Source organism: Erinaceus europaeus, chromosome 1 (assembly GCF_950295315.1).
Source record: "Erinaceus europaeus chromosome 1, mEriEur2.1, whole genome shotgun sequence".
Lineage (NCBI taxonomy): Eukaryota > Metazoa > Chordata > Mammalia > Eulipotyphla > Erinaceidae > Erinaceus > Erinaceus europaeus.
Window position 1 is genome coordinate 30,286,736 of NC_080162.1, and position 17,662 is coordinate 30,304,397.

The 17,662-nt window shown below is 39.6% G+C and overlaps 1 protein-coding gene across 7 annotated transcripts in view; it reads right to left on the reverse strand.

Moving 5' to 3' along the window:
- Nucleotides 1-200: 200 nt before the first annotated feature.
- The window catches only part of KAT6B (lysine acetyltransferase 6B), a 222,243-nt gene continuing 204,781 nt past the window's right edge, over nucleotides 201-17,662 (reverse strand). For all 7 annotated transcript variants that reach the window (XM_060172447.1, XM_060172307.1, XM_060172266.1 and 4 more), the window contains 5 exons: nucleotides 12,975-13,206; nucleotides 12,540-12,699; nucleotides 11,626-11,952; nucleotides 9,509-9,800; nucleotides 201-4,332 (listed from right to left, as the gene is read on the reverse strand). In XM_060172447.1, the coding sequence (XP_060028430.1) occupies nucleotides 1,790-4,332; nucleotides 9,509-9,800; nucleotides 11,626-11,952; nucleotides 12,540-12,699; nucleotides 12,975-13,206 (3,554 nt within the window). In that variant the 3' untranslated portion in view covers nucleotides 201-1,789. The remainder of the gene's footprint in view (nucleotides 4,333-9,508; nucleotides 9,801-11,625; nucleotides 11,953-12,539; nucleotides 12,700-12,974; nucleotides 13,207-17,662) is intronic.

The window sequence follows — 17,662 nt, forward strand, 5'->3', positions numbered from 1 at the left end:
ACTTTGTAAAAAAATGACTTTCAAACGTGTACTTTCAAATTGGGTGCTTGTTTTCTGAATTACTACTTACTCATTTTTATAAAAGACAAAGTTTGCTCTTAATACTATCCTAGGGCTGGGAGGGTATTTATTAAGATTGTACACATGAGACAATTAGATGTTTATGCAGGATCCCTTTGCAAATGAAGATCAAAGTCAAAAAGAAAAAAACAAATTCACTTTATTTTAAAGACAATGATTGGCATACAGAAGGTATGCACTAGCATAAAATAAACTTTCATGAAAAGCATTAAAATCCATTATAAATTAATTTATTAAATAGGTATTTGGTATATGTGATGGTTTTATTAGATATTACTCTTATTTATTGCCAACCCCCTCCTGCAAAGTCAAAACAAATCAGAAAAATCGTATATCTCCAATTTACACTAAATAATTTATTTCCCTAAAATGTGTATGTATTCTTGAGATGTGTCACATGATACAGTTCAATTGATCATTTTCTTTATCAATCATAATATGACAGGACACAAGAGGCTAAAAATGGCTCATCATAATTTATTTTATGTTAAAATGTACAGCTTTTTTTTTTTTTAAGTGACTGACTAAAAAGAGAACAGATAAATACAAGAGTGTTGCTGGCTCCTATTTTATACAAGGATTACGCCTCTCCTGCTTGGCCCTTACAGTCACCCTGTACAGGTACAAAGGCTACAAAAAAGGAAGCAATATATAAACAGACACAAATAACTTTTTGCTTTTTTACATGCGATTTGTAAGCTTAGTTTGAGCTATTCACAAGCTACTTTTCTATTTTTTCTTAAAAAATAACTCCAATATTTTATAAAGATAGAAAAATCTACAGATGGAATGAAAATGTAAAGTTAGAGGCATTTCCATAAAATAGCAACTTTACACCAAATTCACTATTTTTTTTAAATCCTGCCAAGTATTTGGACATATATGAAATGTTTCAAAACCTGACAGATAAACACTGAGATATGCTTCATTCAATAAACAGAAGTCTGCATTTATAAAACAGAAAGCTGCCTTTTTTCCCCAAAGAAATCTGTCACCAAAATGGAAAAGGGTCTCAACTTTACACTAAACATTTAGCAATAAAACCCCTTTGACTAGCCAAATGGGAATAGCTTTTATAGCTCTTTACAGTTTTATAATTAACAAAAATATAGTTTTTTTTTTAAACCCTCCAATTAGGGCACCCTAATCAAGGCAAAAAACTTAAGAAATGGCTTACTGTTAGCACAACACTTGTACAGTACTACAAAATGCACTGTCACTAACAAAGACATTAGCGGCCGGCATGCTGAAGTGTCACCTTAAACAAAATATACAATAACTGAAATGCTAAAAGGCATTTACATGGAGTGGACAGGGAAGAAAAAAAAAAAAGATCACTAAGTTTAGTATTGAAACGGGTAATTTGGGGGAGGGTGGGGTTGATATCCACATTGTATACTGGAAGCAGGCACAGTAAGTGGCTGCCTCCAAATTGTAGTCCAAAGAGAGGCCTTCCTTTGCAGAGAATCTTATATATAAAAGTAACAGAAATCAAGGTACCAAAAAAGAAAAAGGAAAAAAAAAGAAAACTTGTATAAGGCTTTCTGCTGCATACAGCTTTTTTTTTTTTTTTTTTAAATAAATGGTGCCAACAAATGTTTTTGCATTCACACCAATTGCTGGTTTTGAAATCGTACTCTTCGAAGGTATTTGTGCAGATCAATCCAATAATGATGCCCAGAAGGGTTTTTATGACGGACTGTGTTGCCTACCTTCTCATGTAGGACCCATTGAGAGATTGTTTGGACATGCCTGTGTTCATGTAACCATGATGTCCAGGGGATGTATACATCATGTTACCATGGGGAGGGGTCTGCATGGGCTGCTGGGCATATGGCTGAGTTCCCATCATGCCCATCTGCATCTGCATAGGGTACTGGGCTGTTTGATTCATGTAGCCATGATTGCTATGGTAGCCACTGTTCATCATTGGCTGGGACATGCTATACCCATTCATGGCATTAAGAGTATTCATATTCATATTCACAGAGTTGACATTGTAGGCTGGGGCTGGCATCAGGTTCACACTCATGTTCATGCCTCTTTGCATTGTTAAAGTCCGAGCAGGACCCTGCATGGCTACAGTCTGGGAGCGCCCATAGATTTGTGACTGATGGGTGGCAGCAGCTGGTGACAGAGATGCTGATTTGGTTCTCATGGAGACGTGGCCTTTGCTGGCAATCTGGGTTTGCAGTCTTTGGCTGTGGGAGATGCCAATATTTGATGCAGTCATGTTCCGCTGCAAAAGAGGAGGTGGCAGATTCATCGGTGGAGGAGTCAGGTTTGGGGGTGGGGTCATGGTAGCTTGTGCTTGGGGTCCCCCAGGGACGGAGTGTGGAGACTGAGAAAGCTGAACAAGCCCTGTGTTACTTAATGGTGTGGACAAAGAGGCACTGTTTGCATAGGAAGTCACAGCAGCGGAATGGCTGTAAGGCAATGAATGATCAATAAGTGTATTAGTTAACTGCTGTAGTTTGGCAAGGCTGAAAGTGGCCGATGGCTGTGGGTAATGCCCAGCTCCAAAATCACTTTGACCCATTCGTTCATATAAGCCAAGACTGGCATTGCCGGTCTCAGGAATCTCAGCCAACTGCATTGGAGGGGTGAAGTTAGCAGCCATGCTACACTGAGCCAGCTGCTGACTGCTGCTGGGAGGCCTCTCCACCACACAGCCTTGAGGAGACTTGACACTACAGGTTGGGGGAGAATTGATGTTGGTTTGCTGCAGCATGCTGCAGCTCCCACTGATATTGGACATCTGCTGGGTGACAGCACAGCTGCTCTGCGTCAGATTGCTAGAGGTGAGGTTGCTATAGGAGCAGCTGTTCTGTGAAGAGTTGTTTCCACAAATGCTACCACCCATAGTAGAATCATAGCTGCTTGGGTTTTCATAGTTCTCAGTAGTGCTCTCGATGCTGCCCAGGTCACTAAATCCACTGTCTACGACTTGCTGTGAATGATCTGAAACTGATGGGACATCCATCATTGGACTGGTTTCCATGTTTTGCAAAGATGGCACTGAGATGGCACTTTGATCTGGGCTGATTTGGGCATAGCTGTTTTCCAGGGCAGGAACATTCGGACTGTTGACAGAACGTACTGACTGGCCAGGATGGGAATGGACAGATGAAACTGGGCTACTGTGGTCTGACTGTTGGCAATCATCCAGAGTGGTGGCAATCTGTGGACTTTGGTCTGCATGGGTATAGTTCTGTAGGCTTCTACAGGCTTCTTGAGTCTCAGCACAATCCTGAAAGGTGTCGTCCTGTTGTTCAGTGTTTTCCTGGGTCAAAGACTGAACTGCTTGGACTGTCTCAGAGTCTATTTCTATGGTTGTTGTGTTTCCATCTTTGAACTCAGATTCTACTTCATTGTTCTTTTGGTCCTGCTTCTGTGTCGGTTCTTCTGGGGGCTCCTCATCAGATTCAGGTGCAGTCTCAGTGTCTCCAGCAAGTTCTTCCTTAGCTTCACTGTTACATGAAGCTGTAAGGTCAACACCACAGTCCATTAAGACCTCTGAGTTTGAATGACTTGACTGGACACTAAGGTCTAAAAAAGGCTCTTGGTTTTCCAATACTTCCTTGAAGGCTTCTTGTGGGCGTTCTTTCTTCTCTGCTTCAGCAGACTCCATGTGACTGTCATCTTCATCATCTGCATCATGCCCCTCATTTTGAGATGGTTCTTCATCCTCTTCCTCCTCTTCTTCATGATCATCCAAATGCACAGAATCTTTTTTGTTCATGCAGATTTCTGGTTCCTCTTTTTCTTGATGTTTAGCACCACTGGGCTCTTTTTCTATATTTCTCCCTCCTCCTTTTTCTACCTCTTCCTCCTCCTCCTCTTTCTCAGGTTTGATTAGCTCATTCTCTGGTTTTTTACCTGGGGATTTATTTGGACTTGTAGGTGCACATGTTTCTTCTTTGCTGTTTTCATCCTGAGGCATCAGGGGTTCCACGGCTTCCTTCACGTCTTCCTCAGTACTGGGGGGGGTGGGGTCGGGGGAGGGGGTGGGATGGGTTTTATCTTCTGGAGTCTCCTTCCGTTCTTCCACTGCTACCTCATCATCAGGTTCCATGGGTGTTTCTGGTGGGGTGTACAAGTTCAGTTTAAATCCAGTCTTCCTCTCTTTGTTTGGCCTCCACTTAGATAGACTACGTTTTGTTCCTTTTGGCCATATCTGTTTGCACTTTAGAGGTTCAGGATTGTCTCTACTGTCTTCTTTCAAGTGATCTGCATCATCATTCATATTGTCTAAGAGAGGAAACAGAGAAAAGGAGGGAAATAAAACCAAAGTCTTAGAAAGCATAACCATAAACAACTTAAATTCACTCCTCTAAATTAAATAGCAAACACTGCTTTCAACTTAGCATTTTAAGAGTTGATGGTAAAGACATAATTAAGACTAATGTACATTAGTATTGTGGTATAAACCAAGGAAATAACTGAAGTCTGGGAAAACAATATATGGGACACACATTTTTAACAAAAATCCATGCTTTTATAGGAAAGATATGGCTATAGCAACTTTAATAAACTTGAAAGAGTTCAATAAACAAAACATAATCTGATCCAAAAGCCTGGAACTGCACAGTATAAAAAAATCAATTTGGGGTTGGAAAGATAGCGTAATGGTTTATATAAAAGGTTTTCATGCCAGAGACAGCAAAAGCCCCAGGTTTAATCCCCAGCACCATCATTAACCAGAGCTGCCCAGCGAGCGCTCTGTTAAAACAAACAAACAAAACTAATTTTAATATTTGCCAGTTAGAAAATACAGGAGAAAAGGGTTAATGCTAAGTTATACCCAATCACCCCTGTACTAGAGAAATGAATAGAAACCTAACTCACATATCTATCCTGAGAAAGTGAACTTCTTTTTGTGAACTTTCACAGGATTTAAATGGTCTCAGATGACATTATTTACTTGAATTTGAATGTTCTCTCTGGCATAAAAATAAACTGTATACTTCTGAAACAAATAAATAAATTAAATACTTAAAATACAAATGTATCTATTACCACATCATCATTTTGGCATGATACAAACTACAATGTCATTACCATGAAATTATTAAACATTTAAAAATAAAGTTGTTTTTGTTTTTTTTTCCCTGTTACCAGGGTTATTGCTGGCATTTGTTTATCTGCATGACTCCACTGCTCCCAGTGGCCAATCTTAGTTCCTTGATAAAGCATGAGAGACAGAGAAAGAAGGAGAGAGAGGAGAGGGAGAGGACAGGGAGAGAGGAGAGAGAGAGAGGAGAGGGAGAGAGGAGAAGGGAGAGGAGAGGGGAGAGAGGACAAGGGAGAGGAGAGGGGAGAGGAGAAAGACACTTGCAGTATTGTTTTCACTGCTTATGAAGCTTCCCCTCTGCAGATGGGGACCAAGGACTTCAAGCAGGTGTTCTTATAACTAATTCTGTCCAAATTGCAGATTTTTAGTCTGTTGTTCAAATATATGTATGAATATTAAAAATATTAAATATTCTAAATTAAAATATTAAAATAAAAAAAACCACCAAGTTAGTTTTAGCTCAGCTTATCTATTGTACTATACCTCTATGTACATTATGAATGTGAAATTAAACAAATATATTAAATTAAGTAAATATAATTAAGTAGACAGATATATGAATAAACATAAATGCTGAACACAGGATTTTACAACAGGGTAGGTCAAGTTAAAGGAAAACTTTTACAAAGATAAACAGTCTTATTGCTAACCTTATTTAAATGAAAGAGAAATAAAGACAGAAGTAAAGGCAGAGAGAAAGAGAGAAAGAAAGAGAGGGAGAGAGACATCAGAGCACTGCTTGTTTCTGGCTTACTGCGGTGCTGGTTATTGAACCTGGGAACTCAGTCTCAGGCATAAAAGTCTTCTGCATAACCATTATGCTATTTCCCTACCCCTTATTGGAAACACTATTTTGGAGAACAAAAATAAGATCTAATAATCAATGACAGGGATTTCTCTTCCAGAATGGAGTGATTTCTAAACCAATCAAAGTGCAAGAAAAAACAAGTTCTTAGCTCATTAGGAGACACAGGGGTTACACCTGTACTATATTCAGATTGGGTAGATGAAAAGAAGACATTGGTGGCACGGATGATTTCATTAAGAAGTTTAAACTGCAATACTTAGCAACAGTCACCTTAAGATGTTCACATAGTTTTATTTCTATTCACACCGACAAGTAATAGTCATGCCAGTGTCCCAGGATTCCATGCTCTTAATTCTACATGCTACTGGGCCTCCCAACTTTTATGAAACACTTCTTTAGGTAAAATGTTGAGTTTTCATGGTTCGGGAGGTGGCGCAGTGGTAAAGCTTTGGACTCTCAAGCATGAGGTCCCGAGTTTGATCCCCAGCAGCACGTGTGCCAGAGTGATGTCTGGTTCTTTCTCTCTCCTATCTTTCTCATAAATAAATAAATAAATAAACCTTTTTAAAATGTTGAGTTTTCTAACAGATTTTAAAAAATTATAAAAAATGTGCGGAGTGGTGGTACACCCAGCTGAACGCACATCACCATGCTCAAGGACACGGGTTTGACCTCCCACTCCCCACCTGCAGGGGAAGCTTTACAAGTGGGGAAGCATGCCTGCAGGTGTCTTTCTTTCCCTCCTTCTCTATCTCCCATTCACATCCTCTGTCCTTGCAAATAAAATAGAAAAAAAAGAAAAAAATGTACACCAAGGGCAGTAGATTCCTAGTGCCAACACCAAGCCCCAGTGATACTAACCCTGGTTAGAGAGAAAAAAAGAACTTTTAATTTTTTTTAAAATATTTATTTTATTTATTTATTCCCCTTTGTTGCCCTTGTTGTTTTATTGTTGTAGTTATTGTTGTTGTCGTTGGATAGGACAGAGAGAAATGGAGAGAGGAGGGGAAGACAGAGAGGGGAGAGAAAGATAGACACCTGCAGACCTGCTTCACCGCCTGTGAAGTGACTCCCCTGCAGGTGGGGAGCCGGGGTTCGAACCAGGATCCTTATGCCGGTCCTTGTGCTTTGCGCCAGCTGCGCTTAACCCGCTGTGCTACAGCCCGACTCCCGAACTTTTAATTTCTATTATTATTATTATTTTTTTTGTGGAGATGAGTCCTTGCACATGTGTTATGTCACCATTCCTTGGAAACTTTTTCATTCAGGTACAGAGACAGAGAAATGAAGGGAGAGAAACTACTGTGCCAGAGCTGCCTACAGTGCTGTGGCATGCCTGTGTGGTGCTGGGGATTGGACCTGGGCCATATGAATGTCAAGGCACATAACCTGACTGGTGAGATCTCTGGTGCTGCAGCTTGTTACTATTTAAAGAAGCAAAAGAACACAGCTTTGCTTCCCTATACCTAGGAAAAGTTTTCATGCACTCAGCAAATATTATATACATCAATGTGTAGTCAAATTAATTATGAATGTCAAGAAGATATTTGCTCTTGTGGTTTTTCTTTTTTCTTCTTTACCAGAGTGGGGAACTGAACCTGGGACTTTGGAGCCTCAGGCACGAGAGCCACTTTGCACAACCATTATGCTATCTACCCTCCCACCACAGCCAAAATTGTGGTTTTTCTGAAAGAGTCATAACCTGTGTTTCATATTTTCTAGGCCGGATAAAGTAAGCTTGAAAAAAAAATCTTTTGGGAGTCGGGCAGTAGCACAGTGGGTTAAGTGCAGGACCGGTGTAAGGAACCTGGTTCGAGCCCCTGGATCCCCACCTGCAGTGAAGTTACTTCATAAGCGGTGAAGCAGGTCTGTAGGTGTCTATCTCTCCTCCCTCTGTCTTTCTCTCTCTCCATTTCTCTCTGTCCTATCCAACAATGACAACATCAACAACAACAACAATAACTACAGCAATAAAACAAGGGCAACAAAAGGGAATAAATAAACAAATATTAAAAAAATTAAAAAAAAACTTTTAAAATTCTCCTACCCCCTCCCCCCCACCAGGGTTACTGCTGGGGCTTGAATCCACCACTACTGGCAGCCTTTTTCCTCCTCTATTTTTATTATGACAGAGAAATTGAGAGAAGAGGAGACAGATAGGAAGAAAGTAAGATACCTGCAGACGTGCTTCACTGCTCGTGAAGAGTCCCTACTGCCGGTAAAGGGGGGTGGGGGAGAGCTCGAACCCAGTTCTTTTGAGTGTGGAAACGTGTGGGCTTAAGCTGGTGTGCCACCACCCAACAAGAGAACCTGAGCATCACTCTGGCACTAGGGATTGAACTCAAGATCTCATGCTTGAGAGTTCAATGTTTTTTTTTGGCCTCCAGGGTTATTGCTGGGGCTCGGTGCCTGCACCATGAATCCACTGCTCCCGGAGGCTACTTTTTCTCCTTTTGTTGCCCTTGTTGTCTTATCGCTGTTTTGGCTATTATTGTTATTGATGTTGTTGGATAGGACAGAGAGAAATAGAGAGAGGAGGGGAAGACAGAGAAGGGGAGAGAAGACAGACACCTGCAGACCTGCTTCACTGCTTGTGAAGCGACCTCCCTGCAGGTGGGGACCCGGGGGCTTGAACTGGGACCCTTAGGCCGGTCCTTGCGCTTTGTGCCACGTGTGCTTAACCTGCTGTGCTACCTCGTGACTCCCAGAGTTTAATGTTTTATCCACTGCACTGGGCCACTCTAAAGTAAATTTTGTAAGAGTTATTTTAGCAGTAGCAAGCCTAGCCCATGAATTCTTGTGATTCATGTAGGAACACAAATTCCTTGGATGGGTCAAAGTTTAAGGAAAACTTTTACAAAAATAAACAGTCTTATTGGTAACTTTATTTAAATGAAAGAGAAATAAAGATAGAAGTAGAGGTAGAGAGAGAGAGAAACATCAGAGCACTGCTTGGTTCTTGCTTATTGTGGTGCTGGTTATTGAACCTGGGAACTCAAGGGATGATAGCTTTTAAATGGGCATCAAAGATGATTTACTAGTCTTTACCTCTTAGGGATGGGCTAGGGTATCTCTGTTAGCAGAAAATTGTTGAGCAGTATTATCATTTTTTAGAGACAGAGATCACCTGATAAGATGTACCATTTATTTACTACTATTTATTTTTCTAGGGAAGAAAAATGACTGCAAGTGACACTCATATTGCTAATAATAGATACCTCGACTCCAGAAGTACTAATGTGAAAAAAAGTACATATTAGATTTTTAAAAAATGTATTATGTTCCTAGGTTTTTGAAGATAAGCCAATTTCTAGAAAATAAGATGAATCTAAGCTAGAGGAATGTTCTAGCCTTACAAGTTGTTTAGAAAAAAATGAATTCCAAGAAGCAAGAGTCTTTTCTGAGAAAGGATACACGAACCCTTTTTTTTTGGTGGGTGGATGCAACCTCAAAGATGTTTTTGAGTATCACAACAGGAGCTTGCTTTGTGGTAGCAACACAGTGATAATTCACAAAGGCCAGACTTTTGTAATTCTTCCACTTACTTCTACAAGAATCAGCATTCTTAAAGCAATGATTGTCTTTGCCTTCCTCCTCCTCTGTTTGTCTTTTCTTCCCAGGCTGATGTTGAAATGCTTTTCTCAGGACTGGCTTCCTGCCACCTTCCTCTATTTCAATCTCACAGGTAGGCTCCAGCTGTGGCATTGGCCTCTCTTCATCTGAGTTGTCAAAGGGCTCATTCAGTACTTCTGTCGTCTCAGAAATGGTCTCAGTTGTTACACTGCTGTTGATCCTCCTGCGTTTACGACCTCTTTTCTTCTTTAGTACAAAAGGCCTCTGAAATTAATTCCAAACATAATACATAAGAGCTCATGAGAAATTAAATGGCTGAGTCAATGTGCAGCAAACATGTACTGAATGCGTGTCTAAGAATCTTACACGTAAAGACTTCTGTAATGCCTTTGTACTTAACCTTCCATTTGATGTTTAACATCCCTCTTGGGCCTCCAGCTACACAGGCAAGTGCTTTCCAAATAAAACAGTTGTTTACTCAAGCAGATGCTTTGAGAAGGAGATATCCGAGAAGCTTAACTGTACATTTTGAAGCTAAACTTTGCTTTTCTAGCATGTATTTTCCAAGCGGTGCTTGCTGGCTTTCATATCCTGTACATCACAGATATTAAGTCTGTGCAGGTAAGTGTTTCTACAAATGGTATAATAACTAACTAGTAACTAGGGCACCTGTTTAATAACTGTACAAGGAGCACCTACTATGTGCAATGAACTAAATGAAATATAATAAAGACTGGCTAACTTGTTTCACATTTTATAGAAATGTAGGAACTACAAAAAAGAGAAAGGGAAAATTATTTTTCTATTGCTTAGGGAGACTGTACATATATTTTAATATAGAAGACACATAAATACTAAGATATTTTTCCTAAGCAAAAAAAAGAAATGTTTAACAATGTAAAATTCATATATAGGAATACAGAAAAGTTTGCGGCTAAAACGTAATCTGTTCGTAACAGACTTCCAAGTTGTTGAAGACATTCTGCAAAGAAAGATTCTAGGAGCTGGATGGTGACACACCTGATTAAGCCACACATTACCCAAGGTTCAAGCCCCTGCCCCCCCCACTTGCAGGGGACACTTCACAAGCTGTGAAGCAGGTCTAGAGATGTCTGTCTTTCTTTATCCTCTGTATTCTCCCCTCCCTGCAATTTATCTCTGTCCTATCAAGTAAAATGTAAAGAAAAATATAAAAAAATAAAAAGGAAAAAATGGCTGCCAGGAGTGGTGGATTTGTTGTGCTAGCAATAACCCTGGTGATAATTAAAAGGAGGAGGAGAAGCAGCAGTAGTAGAAGGGTTCTATAGGCTTTGTTAAAAGTTACACTCTAGGCAAAGTATATCCAGTAATTATTGTGAAAAACAACATGGATAGAGAGAGACAGGGGCAAAGACAGTGAAAGGGACAACAGCACCAAAGATTCCTTCAAGGCTGTAGGGGCTGGGCTTGAACACGGGTCATATGTGATGATATATATATACACTCTCTGAATGTTCATAAATATGGAAAATAAAGATATCAGATTTGGACTGCATAATTACCTAAAGACAAAATAAAAACTTCAATAACATATTATTGGTCACAATTGCAAAATATCAGTATCAAAACAAAGAACCTGAAATACCACCTATAACAATTCTGTGCCTAAAACAAACAACAAAAATAGGGTCAGGAATACTGAGCCTGCAGCCTTGCTTCCTCTTTAATGAATTTGTTTGACTTTCTTCTAGTCTTTCCAGAACATGGTGTTTTCATAAATTTGTTGATAGTGGTTTAATGTCCCCAAGGTCCTTTCCTCTTTCCATATCCTGATCTATTCTAGTTCCTCAAACCAGTAGGTGGCAGTAACTACTAGACTAGGAATCTCGTCTGTCCCTGATTTCCTGTCACAGCACAAACAAACCTCAAAAAGTAAACATAATCATCACTGTAAGATAAATGATGATTATATATGATTAGTGGGACTGGAGACAATTAAACTATATCTAAAGAACAGAGACTGAAACAAATACTAATAGATAGAATGTTTGCAATGCAAGTAAGATTTGATTGAAATTGTTTAAGACTGAAAACCTAAATAGACACATACCTTTCTCTTTATGGTAACTGACTGTGGTTTAGTCAGTCTTGGAGGAGAGCTTTGAATGTTTTCCTCTTCTTCCTCTTCTTCTTCCTCCTCGTCTTCCTCCTCCTCCTCGTCTTCTTCCTCCTCCTCCTCCTCTTCCTCCTCCTCACTGCTGTCTTTAGATAGTTCTATCTGTCTTCGTTCCCCCACCATTGGCCGGCTCTCAGGGGAATGCAAATATTTTTTTTTTGATTGTACTTTTGCAGGTGATTGCCTACTATTAGTTCTACATGACAGGATTTCTTGTTCCTCCTTTTCCCAGCAACTAGCTTGTTCCATTAGCCGCTCAGCCTAAAGGGGGTGGGGTTGAGTAAAAAAAATGACAGGCCAGTGAGAGGGCATTCTACCCTTAGATAAAAGGAACCCTAAGGAGTTTCTGAGCAGACCAGTCAGTCAGCCAAACAGTATTCCAGCTGCATCATCTCAGAACATTTCAGCATCAGTTAGGATAACAAATCAAAGAAGATTGGGTTTCATGGGATATTTAGCAGTATTAATGATGCAGCGAATTGATTTGAGTCCTTTATCACTACATTACATGCTCACTGGCATGGAGCACTTTAAGCAAGTTCATAAACACAAAGAATCGATCGACACTGCCTGCCTGCCTTGGGTCCCAGCACCAAATTTGATTATATGCTGTCAGTAGTGAAAAATGCTACTTTGTGATCAATGATAAATGTTTCAATTTTCATAGTGAATTCAATAAAATTATCGTGTCTTACTATGCAACTTCAGTTAGGACAAATTAGTGCCATATCATTTCACAACCTCTCTCTACATAAGCAAGCTTTTGACAATGATGTTAGTGACTTGCTTAGCATAAGAATGCAAAAGATTGAAGGTATACAACTTAGGCTGATGAAGCCAATCATTACCTCTTTTTCAGCTTCTCGTTCTTCTTCAGAAACTGCAGCATTAGAAATTAAAATTGGGGTCCACCTCAGACTCTCTGGATCAAGTTCATTGGTCCGGGAACAGGTTTTCAGTTTTTCCATGTGGGCCAGTATCAACTTTTCCCTTCTAATGATGACAAATCTGTAAGGTGATGAGGCAGAACAAAGTGCAATCAGAAGCTGAAAATCCGTTTACCTTCGCACACTAACATATGCTAGCATTACTACTACTTGGCTTAGGAGAAATCAGAAAGCTCACTAGTAAAAAGGTACAGCAAATTGAAACTTGACAAGCAAAATTATGTCACTTGATGTTTTATTACTACGAGAAAGGAATGAATTGCCAAACTCAGTAGGCCCCTTTTGGTGTGAGATGCTTGAGAGGCAGCAGGAATGACCCAGAACATGAGGACTTACCTGCCACCCCTCTTGTCAATCATGTGGAGGTGTTGCAGAGTAGTGGCAATATCGTGTGGGCACATGCCTGTAGCTCTGCTGATTGCCTTGATGCTGATGTGCCTCTCATGGTGGTGATAGAGATATTCCAAGATGACGCTCTTCCAATAGGCCAGGTAGGAGAGCCGGCCCAGATCAGAGAGCGGCTTTTCTGGAGACCCTGCTTGGCCTTCTCTTCTAGAAAGTAAATAGCCTAAGGCAGAAAAAAAAAGCAAGGCAGATATGGTGGAATTTCAAGTCATATGAAAAGGGGCCACTTGAAACAATGTTAGTAGCAACAAGGCAAAACCTACCAGAGATCAGAGAAGTGCATTAATTTTATGTATAGTCTCTAACATACACAATAGTTATAGTAACTATGAAGTCCATGAAGTTTATGCTTTTGAATCCTCTACAGTGACACTATAAGTCAACCCACGCAGTAAGTGACAGCACTTCAAATAAACATGGTGACATTTTTAATAAAGTTAAGGTTGAAGATATTACTTCTAATAAGTCTCAACAATTAAGTCTCCCTCTAGCATTAAATTCTTTTAAATAAATAAATGTTTTAAAAATTTTATTATTTATTAATGAGAAAGAGAAGGAGAAAGAAGGGGAGCCGGAGTATCACTGGCAAATGCAATGCCAGGGACTGAATTCAAAACCGTATGCTTGAGATTCCAATATTTAATCCATTGTACCACCTCCTTGGCTGCTAGTTTTAAATTCTTTCAGTCACAAAGTTTCAGGTGTTTGCTGAGAAAAACAGTAGAGGGACCATCCCAGACCTTAATGGCAAGTTGTTTTCCACAGGAAGGATCTAATGATCATTTGCCAGCTAGGTTTTAATAAAAGAAAAGAACTTATGTTGACACAAATTCTATACTGCTTATTACACTTAGCTAGCAGACAGATTTGAAGCTTTATTCTGGGACTAATAACGTCTTCTGAGTCAACAGTTTTAACTTAAATCACATCCACCAATTCTATCCATGAAGTTAATTTATAACCCAACCCCAGAATACTGTTCCAAAAAAAGAAAACAACCTCTTTAAAATAAACTATCTTATGTATACTTGAAAATCTCTAAGTATGGTAAGTAATCTTTTGGATCTGAATTCTGAAGTATTACTGTGAAGGTTTCCTGGCAAAGGAACTATGAGGGAAGAAAAAAAAAAGCTTAAATCTACTTGAAGGTAATGAATGAAAGCTGGCGGCTGTCTGGGTAATTAAGAGCTACTTATGGAGTAGAGAAGAAATGCTGTAAACTAATGATGTCTACCTTGCTCTAATTATCTGTTTCAACAGTCTCACCTTCATGAACTTCCTAATTTAAACAAACATCAACCACATACAGTAGGTGGCAGCAATTACAAAATCATGCTGCTTTGTATACCATCCAAATCGTCTGCATTTTTCTTTATCTACATTTCCAAAATGGCTGCATTCAAGAATCTTCTCAATTTTAGTTTTTTTTAATGGGGGGGGGGGGAATCAATGCGTCCAGTGCATTTCCCTGCTTCTTAAAATCACTATAAATAATACAGACTTAGTACAAGAAATAATCCTGAATGATCACAGTATTTTGCATTGATGATTTTAATCTGAATGTCATTATAAAGAACAGACATATTTAACTTTAGGTTTTTCTGGAACTTTTTGACTTATTTGTCTCTTTCACTTATGTGTAAGTGCAGAATACCTGATTGAATGTAAACAAGCATTACAAAATGTTAGTCAAACCACTGTCGACACCTCATTCAGCTGCACAGAAGCTTTCAAGAGCAATGTGCCAAGAATGCTAACAGTGATAGCCACTGTGTTGAATCTAGCTCATATCATACCCTGTCAATATGGAGAAGAGCTCTCTGTCACCAGAATACAAAGGGTGCTCAAACCTCAGAACATAGATAATTGGTACATCCGTCACCTGCATCCTAAGTGCTTGGCACATGCTGAGAAATTTACTCAGCTGACTGGAGATTCCAGCTTTGTATTCCCGGGGAGTAGAGAATTACAGTATCACGGGTATGGAACTATCTCCCTTTTGTCCAGGAGGTCCCACAATTAAAAGTTTCCTGCAGTGACTGTGAAATTTCCTTGCTCCATAGTGGTTTTTGTTGGAACCCTGAACGTGGGGACAAAGGCACCCCCTTACATCTTCAGCCTATCAGAAAGATTTCTGTATAGCCAAAGTAGTCAGAAGGTGTTATGTGCCTAACCTTGTGTTTCCTTCCTTCCTGTCCCCACTCCACCACCTCACCCCCCATGATAAGTAACCACCTAGGGAGGAAATGCGTTTCTTTGTTCCGGTCTTCTCTCCCTGTAACTCCTACTCTGGATTAACAAGAAGCTGTTAGAACCCACCCTTCCAAACATATACATTACACAGCTGTTCATGTTTCACATTGAGATAGTGCAGATATACCTTATCAGGGCCTGAGCTTAAATTGGTTAGGTCACAGAAACTATCAGGCAATTTGGGGGGTGTGAAAAGCATTTAGACATGACCTTTCTGTGCCTGCCACTCTCACCACACTAAATGGCTGTTCCTTGGGCACAGTCTATAATCTGTGCGATGAGTTCTGAGGATCAGTGTACACAGAGCCCAATGGACTTTCACAGCAAGCACTTCTGTACTGTGCTAGTGAAGACTACAAAATGACATCTGCCTGGAAGCAATATTTTCCTTAGTACAGAAAGTGACACTTTCCTTGATTTGTAGAAAAAACAAACCCCCTGCAAACCAAAACTCCAGCCTGAAAACACTAAACATACTTTTAGGATTTATAGCAACAAGGACCATACTATGTCATCATCTAAGTGTCACTGCATTGCCCGCAATGTTTTTCCTTCTCCTATCTGACTCTTGAGACCCTCAAGATGTATACAGTTGTGTATGCACATGAGCAATTCTCAATTCTTTATAGTCTCAGTGAGCAAGAGCTGCTCCCAGTGCCAGCTCTGGGATATCCTACTGCAAGTGGTAGCTTAAAAATGTCATTCATTCATTCTTCTATCCATCCATCCATCCATCCATCCATCCATCCATCCATCCATCCATCCATCCATCCATCAGTCAACAAGCTTTTATCAAGGTCACATTATGTGCTACCTACTACCAGGAATTGAGTAAAATGTGTTCTCTGCCCCTAAGGAGATTATGATTCCCGATGATAGTAGGAGGTGGGGTCAGGTAAGCAAGCCAGGGAAATGATGTGCTTTAGATCCTGTTGTGATGGAGGTATGAATGGTGGTGGGAGGTGTGGTCTATCTATTTTGAGAAAGGGTAGTTTGAAGTTAAGGTGGCTTTGTGAAGGAAGTGACACTCTGGGTTTTGAAAGACAAGGAAGGAACTTATACTTGTGCTAAGAACTACTTATGTTCAAAACTTCTCTTTCTGCAGAAATATTTAAAAAGGATTTGTTTAGACAATCAGACTGACCTAGGTTAAATTTTCGGTTTCTTGATAGTTAAGTGGCAATCACTTCTAATATGTTAAAATATGTAACTTAGAAGAGTACTGCGCCACATCTCTCCCCATATGTACACCTGGCTGCTGTAACAGGTAGTTTAAGTTTTACCTGAAGCAGGCATTTTTCCTCAAAAAAGCTGTAGCTGATGGGACTTTACTACTCTGACCTTCATAGCATGTAATGTTTTAAATAGGGAATTTCTTGCTACCTTTTGCTTCTCTAGGCTTCTGAAATCATAATTACTATGAAGTCCACTGACAGAATAATTTTTGGTAAGAACATTTTAACTTATTGAGTAATTATAGAGATGTGGTGATTGAAGTTACAGCTCTTAAATTTAACTTACCAAAAAGATGCCAAATAATTGATCTAAGATGCAGGGAAATAAAAAGCACTTATCTTGGAAGCCGGTGTATTATCCTGAAGCATCTGAAACAAGTACAATACACCCCTGGTGAATAGATTCCCATGGTGCTCTTACACCTCTCTTTAACTCAGGATACTTTCAATCAGAAAAACTGAACTGTCCCTGGGGAATACTGGCTGTTCAGACTGAAAACAAAGTGATATTTAGAGAACAAATCCCAGTAGCTGCAGTATAATTAATTGCTGGTGAAATTATTCCCTTTAAACTGTCTGTGAGCCAGAGGTGCTGGTGAACAGCACTTATTCTGTGCAATTGAAAGCAGACTGGCCCATAAACCCTTCACCCACATCAACTCCCTGAACTACCTTCCCAGGGGGAGGGGGAGGTCTGAATTTCAGTGTCTAGACCAAAAGATTATCAAGGTGGTTACATAAAGGGAAAGTAAAAACAAAGTAATACCTAAAAAAAAAAAAAAGCAAACATTTCTAAGCTGCAGCGTGTGGGATCCAAATTTACCTCTGCTATGGAATTAGTTCTCTTGTTAACTAGCCCTAACCCCTAGTGCTGGAAACGGTTAAAAGTCTGCATGGGAGAAGGGGAAAAAAAAAAAAAAAGAGTTGCCTCCTGTAAAGGGATCCATTAGGATAGAGAAGTGAACTATGTAGACAAGGCCAAGCTTTGTTTTTGCAGATTTAAATTCCAAAATTAATTTAACTCCTAGCAAATTAATTGCTACATTAACCCTCAGTTAATATAAAATGTTCCTATCTTTTAAAGTAGTAGTATTTCAAGATTGTAGACTAGCCCAGAAGTGGAATAATGTT